Source organism: Carcharodon carcharias, chromosome 10, assembly GCF_017639515.1.
Source record: "Carcharodon carcharias isolate sCarCar2 chromosome 10, sCarCar2.pri, whole genome shotgun sequence".
Taxonomy (NCBI): domain Eukaryota; kingdom Metazoa; phylum Chordata; class Chondrichthyes; order Lamniformes; family Lamnidae; genus Carcharodon; species Carcharodon carcharias.
This window is the reverse complement of record NC_054476.1, coordinates 130,047,097-130,065,289: the sequence shown is the minus strand read 5'-3', so window position 1 is coordinate 130,065,289 and position 18,193 is coordinate 130,047,097. Positions and strand designations below refer to the sequence as shown.

The window sequence follows — 18,193 nt, the reverse complement described above, 5'->3', positions numbered from 1 at the left end:
GTTAGCATTTATTGCCATCTCTAATTGCCCTTGAGAATAGCAATAAAATAAAATGAGATAAAATAAAAATAAAGATAAAACAAGACCTGCATTGTGCCCAGCAAGAAGATCCCTGGTAGGCAAGCGTATTCCTGAGTTGTGTGAGGCGATGTATGGGATGGAGGGATGTGGGGGGTGGGTGCGGGGTGCACACCTGCCTCATCAGCTTGGACCAGGAGAAAGCCTTTGACAGAATATCACACACCTGCATGATGGGTGTCCTCTCCAAAATGGTGTTTGGGGAGGGAATCCACAGTCATCTTAGTTCTTGGACATCACTGCAGGAGTTCCTCAGGGTAGTGTCCTTGATCCAACCAACATCAGCTGCTTCATCAATGACTTTCCTTCCATCATAAGGTCAGAAGTGGGGATGTTTGCTGATGATTGCACAATGTTCAGCACCATTTGCAACTCCTCAGATACTGAAGCAGCTCATGTCCAAATGCAGCAAAACCTGGACAATATCCTGGACAACTTGGGCTGACAAGTGGCAAGTAACATTTGCCCCACACCAGTGTCAGGCAATGACCATCTCCAAAAAGAGAGAATCCAACCATCGCTGCCTGATGTTCAATGGCATTACCATCACTGAATCCCCACAATCAACATCCTGGGACTTACCATTGACCAGAAACTGGACTAGCTATATAAATACTGTGGCTACAAGAGCAGGTCAGAGGCTAGGAGTCCTAACTCACCCCCTGACTCCCCAAAGCCCGTCCACCATCTACAAGGCACAAGTCAGGAGTGTGATGGAATACTCTCCATGTGCATGGATGAGTGCAGCTCCCAAAACACTCAAGAAGCTTGACACCGTCCAGGACAAAGTAGCCCGCTTGATTGGCACCACATCCACAAGCATTCACTCCCACTACCACGTCGCACAGTAGCAGCAGTGTGTACCATCTACAAGATGCACTGCAAGAATTCACCAAGACTCCTTCGACAGCACCTTCCAAAGCCACGACTATTACCATCCAGAAGGACAAGGGTAGCAGATAGATGGGAACACCACCACCTGGAAGTTCCCCTCCAAGTCACTCACCATCCTGACTTGGAAGTATATCGCCGTTCTTCACTGTCGTAGGCAAAATCCTGGAACTCCCTCCCTAACAGCACTGTAGGTGTACCTACACCCCATGGACTGCAACGGTTCAAGGAGGCAGCTCACCACCACCTTCTCAAGGGCAACTAGGGATGGACAATAAATGCTGGCACAGCCAGCGAAGCCCACATACTGAATAATAAAAAAAATTTGCTCTACACAAACATCAGTAGTGGAGTTTCAATCAATGGGTGGGAATCGGAAAGCTTTCTGATCAAATCTGGAGTGAGACAGGACTGCTCTCTCCTTTCTGTCCCATTCATGTATTGCTTACAACCTTTTGCCAAGACCATCAGGGAGGATGCAAGCATTAGAGGGCTGAAGAACTCAGGCAGCAGAGGCATACCTGGGCGACGTAGCCGTCTTCTGTTTGGATCCGCTGTCGGTGTGCAGATCAATAAACATCTGTGACCAGTTTGAACTGGCCTCTGGAGCCATCATAAAACATGGCAAGATCTAGGGCATGTTCTTTGGGTATTGGGCTGACTGATCCTTAGTCTGACCTGATAGTGATGAGGACAATCTGAAGGTGCTGGGGATATGGTTCAGAGGGACAGGTCATGTGCCAAAAACTTTGAGGAGCCAAAGTGAGGCAGAAACTGGACATGTGGGAACAATGTTTTCTCCCCATTGCAGGTAAGAACCTGGGCATTAGGTGTGAGGCACTCTCGGTGTTGCAGTACTTGCTGCAGGTCTGTCCCATTCCTCACTTCTGCGCCGTAGCGATCACCCAAGCCACATTCCACTTTAACTTGAAGTTGAAAATGGATTATGTTTGTAGGGACACAATGCAAAAACCTCTAAAGGGGGAAAAAATGTGGTTAACATCACTCTCATCACCCCCTTCTACCAGCTTATATTTTATCTCATTTCTATATGTCTTAGTTCTGACGAAGGGTCATACGGACTCGAAACGTCAACTGTATCCCTCTCCGCAGATGCTGTTAGACCTGCTGAGTTTTTCCAGGTATTTTTGTTTTGTTACTCTCATCCTGCTGGCCACCTTTGTGTGCAGCTGTATCAAGCTGTGCACAGACCCTCGGTACACAAATACCAAGTGTTACTATGTACTGAGGTTCTACCAGTGTTGTGAAGGATGGTTTTGGCCACGTTGCCGCAGAATGCTACAAGCAATTTGACTGTGATATACCACCTATCCCTCGTGGTAAAGTTTATGCAGGAAATCATCTTTGACATCAAGTTCATCAGGCAGTGGTCTGCACATAATGTCTTAGAGGCCTTGCGGGAATAGGAGATAGTGGATCCTGTTGGATGGTTCCCTCAGCAGACTGTTAAACTGCCTCATTGCCAGAACTTTCAAACAAGCATCAAGATGTAGCTTGGCCGGTAGTGAGAAAGGCGCTCCTGTCAGATCCCTGCACGCCCGGCGTCTCATCCCCTCCGCAAATTGCCCTCAAGGTGGCTGTGGTGGGGAAGAAATTGTTGTCTACCTCCTTCTGGAAAGTGTCTTTGCAAAGAAGGTCTGGAAAGAGATGCAGTGGTTTTTGTCGAGGTTCATCCAAAGCAGTTCCATGACGCAGGACTCTATGCCCTATGGGCTGTTCCCAGGAATGCACACCGAGACAAGTATCAACTGTTGCTGGAGCATCATCAGCTCAGCAAAAGACGGTCCTTTGTCTGCCCAAAACATGTTGGTCTTTCAGTGCAAAGAGTTGTCCATAACCAAGTGTTGCAGACTGGCACATTCCAAAGACCAGGACCATGTGCTGAAGAATACACTAAAGCTTGGGGCAACCGTACAAAGGCGCAGTGAGGAAAGGCCTGTGTCTTAGATCTTTCAGCCATAGTGCACTGAGGGGCTGGTAATTTACAGAATCCCTTGGGTTGTATGCTTGTTATTGAATGTATATAGTAAATGTCATATGTATTGCAATTGTGTTGAGGCACTTAAGAGTACAAAATGCTTTATGGAGAAAAACTGAATATTAATGCACTTTCTGTAACATCCAATTTGAAGTGTTTTGGAATGTACTTCTGGATATTTTATAAAATATAGTTTTGGAAAAATGAAAAAAAATCTATTTTTTAATGGATTGCCCTGGTCTTGGTCTGTGAACTGTGAGAATTTTGCAGAAAATGTTGGAACTTCATTTCGATATTTTTTCATTCATGCAGACGTCAAGCTATATTTAGTATTCAATGATTTGTTTACTGAAAATATTTATTTAAACAATTTTGTTTATTTTAAAAGCTGTTACTGAATTGTAGTCCATCCAGTATTTTCTCAGTCACACAGTTTATGAAGATACAGCGAATGGGCATTACACCAAACCTGAAGCAATTCATTAATTTTAGGGCTCAAGTTCTGCTACAGTACTTATTATTACAGAACTGATGTAAAGTATTACATACTATGACATATTACTTATCAAAGAAGTGCATGACGGAGTGACGTGAGTAGTGTTAAGTGTAGAAGCTGTGATCAGCATCTATGAACACTTAAGGTGCTCATATCAAACCACTCTCTCTGCCATTTTGACACAGGCATTGAACTGTTTAAAAGTCTAACAATTAAACCTGTTTCAAGAATAGCACTGATCATAATTTCTACCTTACGGACAAGACAGTGAGAGAAAAATAAAATAGGGCCAGAGAGAGTGGACACAGACAGAAGAGGCAGAAAGCTGAAGAGAAAGGACAGGTTTAGCAAGAGTGGCTGTGGTGGGCTTCTGCATCTTCACAATTCAGTTAGCCCCAATTCAGGTATAATCTAATAAATGTATGTAATTACGTCTATATAACCTCTTATTACGGTATAATTAATTTCAGAAGATGATGCCTGAGACTGCATTGTTAAGCTGCAAGGAATTATAACAGCATGTAATATGGACAGAGGATCATCTCCTAACAGCAGGACTATCAACTTGTTTGCAATTCTAAATTGGGGAAGTCAATGAGCTGGGACTAGTCATGTTAGAAACAAAATGTTTTTGTTGGATAAATCTATTACCTAACTAATTCAGTTGGAAGAATTCTAAGAGGACATTTGAATAGAATAGAAATCATTACAGCTGTGGAGGTAATCAGATTGTTAAAATGTGCAGAGTTTATTTAATAACCCTGACCCTGGAGGTAGTAAAACCCTGGCCACACCACTGCCAATGATGAGAGAATCAATGTTATTATGCTATGGGGTAGATGTTCCTGTTCTCAAACCTGAGGCTATTGAGCCATCCAGATGCAAATCCAGGTGAGGAGAAATATACAAGATAGCGGCCCAATATTCCTGACTTTGTTATGTGTAAGAAATTCATTAGCTTCAAGTGTAGGAAGGGAAAAATCTGCCTCAATGTCGCTCAGCTTGTATAAACTTCAAAGCCTACCAAGTCAAAGTAGCCAGACCTCTCCAGGAATATAATAGCTGGGAAGCTAGTTTGGCCTCCAAGTGCAGTCTTGTTGACCATGTGGACAAACATGTAGAAAAACAATATGCAAAGGTTGCATTGGTCACTTCAGGCCCCACTCATCAGGTTGAGCCATCATTTGTATGAATACAGCTGCCACTCTCAAAAATAGATTTATCAGCACCAAAATTATGGTAAGGGTTGGAGCTACGGCCCAGCTGTATGATCCAGGTATCACTCACAGTACAGTTTATAAAGCAAAGCACAAGCAACTAAAAATTAATAACACAATTTTATAACTTAAAAATACTGGAATCAGAGTCACAAAACAAAACAAATCAAGTCAAGGATGGTGTTAACTATGAATGAGATTAACAGCAAAGGACTCAGTTGTAAGCTGTTCCCTAAATGCTTGAAGCACAAAACATATAGCAGAGCTTCCTTGATAACAAAGTCCATTAGATATTGATAATGAATGCAGCCAAATTGTCTCATAGAAGAAATGAAGAAAGGGGGGGTGAGGGAGAATTCCATTCCACACCATCCTTTACATTCCGAATCATGCAGTAGCACCAGAATTCTTGAGGTCACTTCTTTTCCAATTATTTCTTTACTTTCTCCTTCGTCCACAATACTTTCCCATTGCACAAGGGGATCCTTCAGAAACACAGAAAAAAACTGTTCAATTATTTCTGTCTTAACCAATGACTATTCAGGAACAGGTCAAAGTTAAATAATTGATAGAACCAAATTTAAAAGGATTATGCCAAATCTGAGAATACTTCCTGAATTTTGTAAATTATATGGAGCTCCTGTGGCATTTCTCACAAGTAGTTTCAAGTAGAAATAGAGGCATTTGTTGGCACCATATCTATTTAATAGCTGTAAAACAGGCACCCAATATTGTGGGTGGTCATGGGTACATGTGCCAGAATTGCACCCCCCACCCACTTTTGGAAAATATGTTTCTCCAAAGGTGTCCAGGGCCTATGCCTGAAACAGACATTAAATGCACTGCAGATAAAAACAAAAGAACTGTGGATGCTGGAAATCCAAAACAAAAACAGAATTACCTGGAAAAACTCAGCAGGTCTGGCAGCATCGGCGGAGAAGAAAAGAACTCAAGTTCTGTCGAAGGGTCATGAGGACTCGAAACGTCAACTCTTTTCTTCTCCGCCGATGCTGCCAGACCTGCTGAGTTTTTCCAGGTAATTCTGTTTTTGTATTAAATGCATTGCACATGCAAACAGGAGACCTAGGACAGTATTTAATGGAGATGACGGGGGCCTTGCATGCCGGCTAGCAGTTAACAAATGTGCAAGTTTCAAAAGATGTACTTCAAAAGGTTTATCTTCTCTGTTTCATTTCAGTGATGTGTTTCAATGGCAAAGGTTTTCTGTATGAAGTGCCACTCAAGCACTTGATAGGCCAGCAGCAAGCCTCTCCTAGGATCAAGGACCCAGAAGTCCTGCCTGCTGAGAGCTGCCAGCCAATCAGAGGCTGGTAGATCTACTGAACGGCAGTGCCACTGGGGAGGTAGTGGCTGCTGCCAGTACTACACACACCCAAGGCCCAGGATCACAGATTGACTCAGGCATAGGTGAGTAATGGCAGGAGTAGGTTCTCAGGTGGAAATCATGGAGGAAGAGTAGTTAGGGGTGTCAGCAGCGGGGCAGGGGTGTGGTTCGCAGAGGGAGCTCCTTCCTGATACTGGGTTCCTCAATCAGACATTAAGTGCCTTTGAGAGAGGGACCCTGCCCCAACCCACCAGGAACCGGCAAGCAATACTGCATGAGTTTGCTTATCAGGCTCCCTACATGATGAGCCCTCTAGCTATCACTGGGTAAATACTGGCAGTGGTTGGTGGGAGAGGAAGGTTATCCACAGGCCGCCGCGGACTTAATGAGGGTGGAGGTGGGAGGGTAGCGAGATCCCCACCTGCCACCCTTTTGCCTGATTAAATAGCTCCTGCCATCAAACTTGCCTTGGGGGAGGACATTAAGTTCTACCACTAAAGTGTGTTTCAGGCCCCATTTACAAAATTCATTAGTGACTAACTGCAGCATATGTCATGCATGTTACAGTCAGCATTCACAGGCACTTGACAGCCAAACAATGGGTACCTTTGGCTGCCTTCTGAGAGGTAATTTGTTGCTTTTTTTAAAACTTACTTTAGGAGAGCTGCTCCCAATCCACATTAAATTGTGAGCTGCTGCCAGTCTTGCTCAGCCCCATCCATAGCCTTCCCTTCACCCAGGAACTCTGCTTACACCTCTGAAACCTCTGAGCCAGCTAATCTTTATGCTTCCCAGGACTGCCCCTGGGTTTCAACTAGTCCCTACAGATCACTGATAAGAAACAAATGAGGCCAATGGACCAATTTCCAGTGGTTCAGTTACTGGTCTCGATTAGGTGCTTACCCTTCATCGTGCTTATGCTCTGATTTAGGTGAGATCCAACTTCTAGGCTTTGATTTCTAGAGCACTTTCTGGACCAGCCCCTTACGTTCAATGATTCAAATAAGCAAATCCAGATTATTACAGCTACGTACAAATTGCTAAAGCCAACCAGAGGGTTTATGAATTCCAAGCTTTGGATTTTCTTTTCTCTTTAAGATACTTTACATCAACAATGAAGTGTAGCATCGTGAGGTAACTGTTGTAGGATGACCAGGTTGTGCTATTAGTAGAGTTGATCTGCAGATACTTCTTGGGTGGAAACATTAACTTTACTTATAATATACTCAGCAGCAACTACACATATGCTTTCCACTACAACTCTATCTCTACACTGACTGCAAAGGTAGCCTGTGCTACTCTCCTATTGGCTACTACAGATCATGTGATCTTCCTTAACAAGCATCATTCTTAAAGGTACAATACACACTAAATAAAACCATTATAATTACGTTCTTCCCCCTTTAACTTGGCTACACATATATTTACAAGTACATATTTTTTAAGACAACATAACATTCACACTCAGTAAGGAATTTACAAGTTCAGTCTTTCAGGTGGGTTCCTGGCACGTGTGGAATGTTGCAGCTCCACAGATTCTTTGTCAGGAATCTCCTTTTCCAGAATTGCCTGAAAATCAGGTGCTTCGGTGGGAACTTGCAGTTCTGTATCCTCAATCCTGTATCCTTACAGGAACATCAGACATGTCAGTCCTGGGTTAAGTATCCAGTCATGGTCACTGGTGGGACCATATCTTGATGATTTGTTTCTCTTCCTTAAATGGTCCACATGTTTACGGATGGTCTGGCCTTCCACCTCCACGTGGTAAGATAGAGGTCCAATCACCTCACTTATTTAATCCGGTAACCACTTTGGTCCTTCCCCGAAGTATTTCATGTATACTGGCTCTCCCTTGGCAAATTTCCTCTCACGACTATGCCACTTGTGTCTAGTTTTCTGGCTTCCCTGACTCTTTTCCACCATCCCCTCTAAACTCGGCATTATTAAGCTCAATCCCATCCTGAGATGGCGTTTCAACAATAACTCCGCAGGTGTGACCTGTTGTTGTGCGAGGGGTTGTCCTGTAATGAATAAGAAAGCATACTAGCTTGGTTGCCAATAAATCACCAGTTAGCTTTATCATACCTGCCTTGAATGTTTGAACCGCCCTTTCGGTCAGTCCGTTTGAGGAAGGGTGATACGGTGCAGTTTTTAGATGAGTGATACCATTGAGGCTGATAAACCATTGAAACTCAGCACTCGTAAATGCCGTGCCATTATCAGAAATGACAACTTTTGGTAGTCCGTGAATGGCAAAACTCTGACATAGTTTCTCAGTTGTAGCGCCTGATGATGGTGACTTCACCTCATATACATCCAACCATTATAAATAGGCATCGACAATGAGCAGAAACATTGTTTCCAGGAAAGGTCCAATGTAGTCAATGTCCAACCGCACCAAGGGTCTACCTGGCCACTCCCATGGGTGTAATGGAGCTGTCACTGGCAACTTTTGCAGTTGCTGACATTGCACACAGTGCTTCACTAAACTCTCTATTTCACCATCCATCCCTGGCCACCATAGATAGCTGCGTGCTATAGTCTTCATTCGGGAAATCCCCGAATGGGCACTGTGTAGTTCAATTAAAAGTGACTCCCTTCCCTTTGGAGGAACTATCACCTTGTGCACCCAACAATAGAATGCCATTGTTGCTGGTTATTTCATGTCTTTTGTTGAAGCACGGTTTCATTTCATCAGATACGGGCTCCTGTGATCAACCATGTAGCACTTGTTCTTGTACTTGAGGTAGGAGTGGGTCTTGACTTGTTCAATTTCTCATCTGTCGAGCACATACTGGCAAGGAATCTAAAAAATTTAACAGTAAGACAAGTTCCTGTGGAACTGGGATATGCTCATCATTTTCTTGTAAAGGCAAACGACTAAGGGCATCGGTGTTTACGATTTGATTGCCAGGCCTATGTACGAAAGTGTATTTGTATGCTGCCAGAATTAAGGCCCTATTAGTATTTCTGGATCTTCTTTCTACGTGCCTTCTTCTTTCTAATACAGACTTTAATTTCAGCCTTCTTTTTTACTTCACTATTGGCCAGACTTCTCTCCGATGCAAGCTCAACTTGCCCAAGCTCGGTGGCTGAGTCTTCCAAAATGTCATTATCTGTCTGCTTCTTGGAAAATTCTGCAACTTTTGCTTCCAAAACCTCTTTGGCTTCATTTAGCTGATTGTTCAGCTGTTCCATTTTTTTTGTATTTGTTTGCTGCCTCCGAGAAAACTGGGCATTGTTGTGTCTTCTCTGCCAACTGAGAAGTGCTGAATTCTTTCTGTTTCTCTTCATACTTTTCCGGAGATACAAACTTTGACCTGAGGAAATCTTGTAGTGTGTGAAGGCTTTTCAGCAGGTTTTCTTTTTCCCTGCGAATGTTGCTCATCTCATCTCGAACTCTGTCGGCAAATAGGGTATCTTCGAGTTCTTTCTGCTGTTTGTCCAGGTTTTAGCTTAAGACAGCCTGAATTTCTTCAGGTTGTTGAGTCTTTACACACTCATTTTTCAGAACAGGAATGCTTCCAGCTTCCTTTTGGAATCTCAGTTGCCAATCAAGGTTGATTTCCCTTAGCCAATTTTGCCCTAGACGGCTTGGTTCGCTGCCTTTTAACACTAACACTGGTAGTTTTGCTGATTGGCTTCCATAATGGATAGTTACTCTGCTTATGCCTTTTACTTGAAAGTCTTCACCTGTGTAAGTTTTTAACTTGGCTACTGTTCGTTCCAAGCGTAATTGATGTTCACCATTCTTCAAATATCTGAAGATATGTTCCCCAATTACTGTACTGGCAGCTCCCATGTCTACTTCCATTTTAACAGGTTTGCCATTAACTTTCATTGTGACAAAAATTGGTCTGACTTTTCAACTTGCAGATTAAACAACGAGTAAATGTCTGAATTTGTTGTTTCAGGCTCTTCTACACTGTAGATTTCATTGAGCTTTTTCTTTTGTTTACAAGCCTGCTTGAATCTTTCCTTGTATTGCTGCATCATATGTGCATTTCTGTGACAATAGTAGCATTTGATTTTTTTAAACTGCCAATCACTAAAAGACTGCTTGTTTCCGCCTCTATTAAAATTATTCTCCGATTTCGCTGCTAAGTTATTTTTCTTTATTCTTCAGCTAGCGGGGGCTGTTTCCCGCTTCTCAGCAGAGTCTTGCTTTTCCATGCCATTTTCGGCTGAGGTTTCCCGCCCGATTTGGAGGATGGCGCCATTTTGCGCACCCTGTATTGCTTTTGAATCTCTTACTGTGCTTTCCATGGCCAGTGCCATCTCTAGCGCCTTCTTGAACTTCAGATTCACTTCGGACAATAATCTTTTCTGAATACACTATACACTAAATGATCTCTGAGCATGTCGTTCAGAGTTGTACTGAACTCACAATGTTCTGTTAGCTGCTTCAAATTTGCCACGTAGCATGCAATTGTCTCACCTGGGGCTCTATTTCACAAATTAAACCTGAATCTCTGTATCGTGACTGAGGGCTTGGGTTGAAAATGACCCTTCACGAGGTCCAACAATTCATAGAAATTTTTCGAATCTGGGGCACTGAGTGCCATCAAACTTTGAATCAAACCTTAGATTTTGCTTCCACAAATACTTAAGAGGATCACTTGCCTCTTCTCTTCCCTTGCAATCTCATTCGCTTGAAAAAAGAACGTGAGGCGTTCTACTTATTGAGACCAATCGTCTGTGGCTGGTTCAAAAGGATCAATTCTCCCAAGTTGTGGCATTTTGAGAGAGGATAACTTCTTCAATTCTAACAGAGCTTGCTACTTACAGTCACTGGGCGAGGTACAGTGCCAATTTCTTTTTAACTTGATTTCTTCCGTTCAATCCTGTTTTATCCTCTTTGCCAGCAACTACACATGTGCTTTCAACTCCAACTCTACACTGACTGCTGAGGTCACCTGCACTACTCTTCTATTGGTTATTACAGATCATGTGATCTTCCTTAACATGTATTATTCTTAAAAGATGCATTACACACTAAATAAAACCATAATTACTACAGTAGCATTTCTGCTTCAGGTAAAATTAGTGACCTCTTTGCAAATTGCACAGAAAATTGCATCAACTTTGAAGAATGTTTGTTCCCAAGTTTCCATCAAAAGTTTTTTTTTCATATCACTAAATACAAAAGCTGCCATGAACCAGCACAATCAGGCAATGTTTTAAAACAACTTAAAAATTAAATAAATTTTGCTTTAAAAGTATACCTTGATATAGTTAAGGGTGTGAACTTGGTGATGTTTGATTAATACTCAGGTTTATCACAAAAATTTAACACGTTAAATCTGTGTCACTCCACCACCTGTGACTAATCCAATTTTAAATTACAGAAAATCAATTTTAAAACGTATAGAAGAGAATTTTCTCCCCATTGGGCTGGATGGTCTGGAGTGGGTGCGGAGCCAATCGCCGCCCGTGATCAGTTGCTCGCTGCCATTTTACGTGGATGGGCCAATTAAGGCCCGTCCAGCGTGATGCGCACCCGGTAGCGCTCAGCGGTACCTGTGCAGGCTGGGGGAGGAGGGAAAGTTGGGGCCTGCACTCTTTTGGACATGTGCACGAAAGAGCGCAGAAATCTTCCTGAGGCACAAAGCTGCCTCAGGGAGATTAAGATCACAATAAAACTTTGAAAAAATAAAAAAAAATTATTCAGACATAACCCCTCACGTGACAGTGTCGCATGAGCTGGGACATGTTTATGAATTTTCATGAAAATTTTTATTCAGTTCATTAAACCTTCATGAAACCCTATCCTGTCCGTGGATGAGGTTTCATGAAAATTGCGAAGGCCGCCTGGGCTTTTCACCTGCCCACAACCTTAAGGTTGGACAGGCAGCCCTGACAATGAGGCTAATTAGCTTATTAATGGCCTTAACAGGCCTTTGACAGTTCGGTAGGCGCGCACTGGATTCAGCTGTGCGTCTGCCGAATAGAAGACTGGAATGACATGCAGTGACGTGCATCAAATGTCAAAGGTGTCCCTTATATCTTTTAAAATTGATATTATTTTACACATCAGCGTGTGGGACCAGACATGAAACAAATGTAGACTTTTTGGGGACTTACTATGGTATTGTTCACAGGATAAATTCTTTTACACTTCTAAAGTGCAGCTATATGTACTTCTAAGGATACGATGTGTCATTTCTATGCTTTCCTAACTCATGAGGAATAAGGTGGGTAAAAGGGGCAGAAGTACAGATTAACCATGGTTAATTGAATAGTGGAATAAGCTTGAGGGGCCAGTTCCTGTGATCCTATTTAAAATTGAACTTTATTTATGCATTTCCTCCAGATTCATTGAAGGCTTTTTTATTGATACCTTTTTTTAAAAGTGTATTTCTTGCAGTCAATTCAATGGTATTTTTGGTTTATGGAACTTCATTGCTCTTTGGAAATGACTGGTTTCCGTTCTCTTTTGTGTGCTTTTTCAGAATTTGCATGTGCATTAGTGTCACACCAATGGTGGATCGATGCATCTCAAAAGTTATATATAAAAAGGGATGGGAAAACTTTCAGTTTAAGAATGTCTGTTTTTAACTCCAATATTTAGGCACTAAAGCACCGAAAGTCTGTGATCTTGCGCATTGTTTGAAATCAGCAGACTCCAATGCAAGCATGTTATTTAGGGTGCTGTACTTGTTTTGGGACCCAAACATCCTTTCCAACATATTTGATATTTTATTTTAAATTCTAAATCAGTGACAGAAATTATGGGTGAACAAACTGGAGGCCGCCACATCTGGCAATATTGAAAGGGATCATTAAAGCATAGAAATATAGAAAAATTACAGCACAGAAGGAGGCCATTCAGCTCATGATGTCTGTGCCAGCTGAAAAAGGGTGATCCAACTTAATCCCACCCTCCAGCTCTTGATCTGTAGCCCTGTAGGTTATGGCACTCAAGTGCTTACCTGAATATTGTTTAAATGTGATGAGGGTTTCTGATTCTACCACCCTTTCAGGCAGGGAATTCCAGACATCCAGGTGGAGTCTGGGTGAAAAATTTATTATCAACTCCCCCCCACCCTACCCCGTCTTATCCTTCTGCCAAATCTATCTCCCCTGACTATTAATCTCTCTGCTAAAGAAAATAGTTCCTTCTTATTCAGTCTATCTAGGCCCCTTATAATTTTGTACACCTCAATTAAAACTCAATTCTGCCTCCTCTGTTCCAACTCGAGCCTATCCATTTTTTTCTCATAGCTAAAATTATCCATTCCTGGCAACATCCTCATTATAACATTGCTATTTGAGGGAGTTTGCTGTGTGCAAAATTGACTGCAATGTTTTCTAAATTACAGTGACTACATCTTTTAAAAAAGCACTTCATTGGCTGTAATGTGCTTTTCGACCTCTGGTGGTTGTGAAAAGTGCAATATAAATGTATGCCTTTCTCTTAAAATCTCCTCTATGCCCTCTCTAGTGCAATCACATCCTTCCTGTGATGCGGTGACCAGAACTGTATGCAGTACTCCAGCTGTGGCCTAACTAGTGTTTATACAGTTCTAGCATAACCTTCCTGCTCTTCTATTCTATGTCTCAGCTAGTAAAGGAAAGTACCCCTTATGCCTTCTTAACCACCTTATCTACATGTCCTGCTACCTTCAGGGATCTGTCGGTATGCACTTCAATGTCCCTGTGCTCCTCTACACTTCATGGTATACTCCCGTTTAACTTGTTTTCCCTCCTCAAAAGCATTACTTCGCTCTTCTTTGGATTGAATTCAATTTTCCACTTTTCTGCTCACCTGACCAGCCCTTGATATCTTCCTGTAGTCTACAGCTTTCTTTTTCGCTATAAATCAGACAGTCAATTTTTGTATCAACCAACTTCTTAATTATGCTCTGTAGATTTAAATGTAAATCATTGCTATTTACCACAAAAAGCAAAGAATCTCAGCCCTGAGGAACCCCACAGGAAACTGCTTTCCAGTCACAAAAACACCTGTCTAGTATTAGCATTTGCTTTTTGTCTCTGACTCAATTTTTGGATCCAACCTGTCATTTGCCTTTGGATCACATTGGTTCTTAATTTTCTGATTAACTTGCCACATGGAACCTTGCTAACCCTTACTAAAATCCATGTAGGTTACATCGAATGGATTACCCTGATTGATTCTCCTTGTTACTTCATTTAAAAATTCAATTAAGTTAGTCAGGCCCGGTCTTTAGCCAGATAGGGCTTTCCTGTCAACAAATTATTGCTGGCAGTCCTTGATAAATTCATGCCTTTTTAAGTGATGAGTTATATTGTCCCTTAGAATTTTTTCCAATAATTTGCCCACTACCAAGGTTAGGATGATGAGCTTTTACTCGGTGTATCCCTCAATCCCCTTTTAAACATCATTTGCTGTTGTTCTCAGATAAATCTAGTTAATTTATTTGGACTGCCAGTGTACTGGCTTTGAGATTTTTTGGAGTGTTGGTTGTTGGAATTGAGAGTAATTATTTGTGAAAGTAATTTGGTGAGTCAACAGAGGAATTTCTCCAGGGGAATCTGGCATACATCGGCTATAATAGAAAAGTCTGTAGTCTATGAAAAAAGGAAGGGATTTCATTCACTGAACATCCATCTAGTATACAGACAACATATAGAGTATCATGCAGGTTTCCTGGCGGTTGCCATGATGTCATCATGCTGCACAATACTCAATCCTGCTCATTTTCAGTTCAAGAACTGGGTCAGAGGTTGACTGCTGGGGGATGAAGACTATTCTCTCCAAAACTTAGATAATGACACCCCAGGAACCCGAGAAAAAAGGAGATATAATTTGTAACATGTCTCTACTCAAGGCCTGATAGAACAGATCATGGGCTTTCTAGACAGGCCCGGATGTGTTCTGCAGGATAGCTCCCATGGAGTATCCAGAATCGTGGTTGACTGCAGCATTTTACAGAACTTCGGCATCCAGTGGGGAAAACCCATTGAGCCAGCTTTACAAGAAGACATAGAGGTTGGAAGAGCATGTGTGACAGGAAGATGTTGAGAATGATGAGGATGAACAAGGTCCACCTTTCCTACCAGCTGCAAGGCTTATTTGGTAGCAGCTCGTGCAGATACAGTTCAGCTCTAAATCCACTATTCCTCTGAACAATCAGTTCCCCTAAGATCCATCCCAGTCCTTCCACCATCCTTAGGAGTCCACTTAACCCAAACACAAGCAAGGAGCTTTTAGGCAAAACACATTATGTGGTTATCAAATAACAAGCATTTCAAAAATGACTCTAATGTACAGTGATTTTTGTACTTGTCATTAAATATTGTTCACCCTGAAGCAACCTCTGGCATCTGTTCTAAGTGTCCTTCTATCTACTCAAGTACTTCTATTAGGTCCTCCCCAGTTTGCTTCAGTTGAGATGCAGAAGACTACAGAACTTCTAATGGAGGAGCTTGAGGTGTCTGTGGTTTGCTGGGTCTTTCATTCATCAACCCTTGTTGACCTATGTTGGTTCCCAGTTAAGGAAAATTCTCATGCTTATTTTCAAATCACTCCATAGCCTCGCTGCTCCCTATCTCTATAATGCCCCTCAGCCCTAGAACCCTCTAATATACCTGCATTCCTCTAATTCTGGCCTTTTCAGCATCCCTGATTTTAATTGCTCCACCATTGGTGGCTGTGCCTTCAGCTGCTAAGGCCATTTGCTCTGGAATTCCCTTACACCTCACCATCTCTCTCCTCCCTTCCTTCCTGTAAGATGCTCATTATGACCTACCTCTTTGACCATCTGCCCCAATTATGTAGTGTGCTATCAAATTTTACTTTGTAGTGCTCCTGCGAAGTGCCTTACAAAATTAAAGGTGTTATATAAATACAAGCTGTTGTTGTTGGTTTCAACATATACAGTATTTGGACACAGAATGACATGCATACAATTGATTCTGTTTGATCTCAGTAGTCATAAATACTTATAATTTGCAATATGCATATTATCAGCTTATTAATATATGTAAGGATCAGTTTAACTGATTATCTTTTAATTAGTACCTATATTAAATAATGTGTGCATTCAGTGCAAATGAATGTGGTATTAATTGCTCATACCTCCTCATAGGGATACCCAAACTGGCTCAATGCCCCATATTGCTTAAGACAGGGTTAGGGAATCTTTTTCTTATCAGGGACCACTCACATATAGACAAAATCAGTTGTGGGCCACACACACATAAAAGCCAAGTTAATATTTTCTAAGAGAGAATAGAGAAACTCCAGAAATTCAGCTCAACATTTTGCTCGCTTTCCTTTCCCATTTTCTCTCTCTGTCTCCCTCTCTCCTTTCCTACTCTGTCTCTGTCTCTCTCATCTTACCATTAAACCAGCCCAGGGCAGTACAACTCAAGGCTCTGGCCAACTCGCAGTCTGAGGCTGCACCTGGGCCTGGAGCCTGGGCCTCTTCCTCTGTCTGCAGGCGCTGAGCCTCTGTCCTGGGACACCAATGGACCTAGGAGGGGGAGGGTGTGGTGAGCCACTGATGGAGTCGGGTGTCTTATCCCTTTCTCCCCCCGCCTCGGGTTACTCACACTTCACCACCCAATCGGTAGCCAGCAACTTCCTGTCCCTGCCCTGTGCTCCTGCTCCTGGGTCTTGGGCCTCACTCTCTCCCCACAGCCTGGGCCTCTGGTGACTGCGGCCAAGGCTCAGGCATCAGGACATGGCGGTGGCTGTCCAGAGCGCAGCATGTGGGGGTCGCAGGGTCAGCTTTTGAAATCCCACTGCGGGCCAGATGAAAAAGTACAACGGGATGGACCTGGCCCTTGGGCCAGGGTTCCCATCCCTGGCTTAGGAGGTTTACCTGCAACCTAGACAAAATCGGGCTTTATCAGACGGACATATATATTCTTTTTCCATAATGGGCTGGGATGGACTGCTAATTTATGAGACAGGTAGTGAAAATACTGATGTAAAATAAAAAAACTCTATTGCATTCATGAGAATGATTATGAGAATAAAAGTCATCATGCTTATAAATCCACTGGAATTTTTTGAAATGGTAATTCAGCAGTAGAGGGCAATATTGTAGACAATTTATTTGGATTTCCAATAGATATTTGAGAATGTGATACTTAAGACACATGTGGTGGAATAATACTGAGGGAGGCGCAGGTGGCATGTTCCCCCAGAAACCACAAATAGGCTCCACGCTGACCTGCCCTGCAGCCATAAATTGCTGTGAGGATCATTAACAAGGGCCGAGTTGGACTTCCACCCCTCGTTGGGGCGGAAGGCCCACCTTCTGGAGCTGCTGGCGAATCCAATTGGCCGGCAGCTCCATCAGCCTCGGCAACACTGGGAAGGCACCAGTGGCAGCTGCCAGGACTGCTGGTGAAGAGAAGAGCCCAAAGCCTTGGATCCTCAGAGCAGGTAAGTCCTGAGTCTTGGGCAGGAGGGTTTGGAAACTTTAGGGGGAGGGGCAATGGGGGGGAGGGGGTGAGTTTAAGGCAGAGAACAGGTAGGAAAGGTGGGTTCAATGTAAGGATGGGCCGCCCCACAATCGGCAAAGGGCAGGTCCCGACCTTTAAAATTTTAGTTTACAAGTCAGCATGGGTATGGACTTTTCAAGGTCAATAGCTTGATAACAAGCCTAGTTGACCCTTAATTGCTAAATATGGCGAGCTGTCTGCCGATGTTGGTGCCCGCCTGCCCTCCGTATTATGAGGATGAACTCAGGGGTGGATGAGTAGGTGGTGGGATGGGTGCCCACCCCATTTTATGTGCCCCTCCTCATGGGAAACATGTCCACTGGCGGCACATGCAGCCCATGGAATGCATGGACGATTGACTGCCTGGATTGTAACTTGTTGGCTTGAGAAAGCAAAATGTATTGGCAAAAAGAAACAAAACTCCAGCTGGGGCCCTTAATTTGGACTTATTAATTGAGGGATGAATATATTATGGGTGTTTGCTCTCCACATTTTTTGTAAGTGATATTGAAGACAAAATTTCTCTAAAAAAAATTCAAGAATCTGTTATTAAAGAAGTGTTAACAATGTACTAAGGAAAGCATTGTATGATTAGAAGAAGTCAGCTTGGTTCTACTAAAGGAAAATCCTGTTTAACAAATTTATTGGAGTTTTCTAAGGATGTAATTAGTAATGTAGATAAAGGGGAACCAGTAGATATAGTATACCTGGATTTCCAGCAGGCTTTC

At 42.7% G+C, this 18,193-nt stretch overlaps 1 protein-coding gene across 4 annotated transcripts in view; it reads right to left on the bottom strand.

Moving 5' to 3' along the window:
- Window positions 1–3,325: 3,325 nt before the first annotated feature.
- The window catches only part of LOC121283291 (elastin-like), a 315,972-nt gene continuing 301,104 nt past the window's right edge, over window positions 3,326–18,193 (bottom strand). For all 4 annotated transcript variants that reach the window (XM_041197705.1, XM_041197707.1, XM_041197704.1 and 1 more), the window contains one exon: window positions 3,326–5,166. In XM_041197705.1, the coding sequence (XP_041053639.1) occupies window positions 5,120–5,166 (47 nt within the window). In that variant the 3' untranslated portion in view covers window positions 3,326–5,119. The remainder of the gene's footprint in view (window positions 5,167–18,193) is intronic.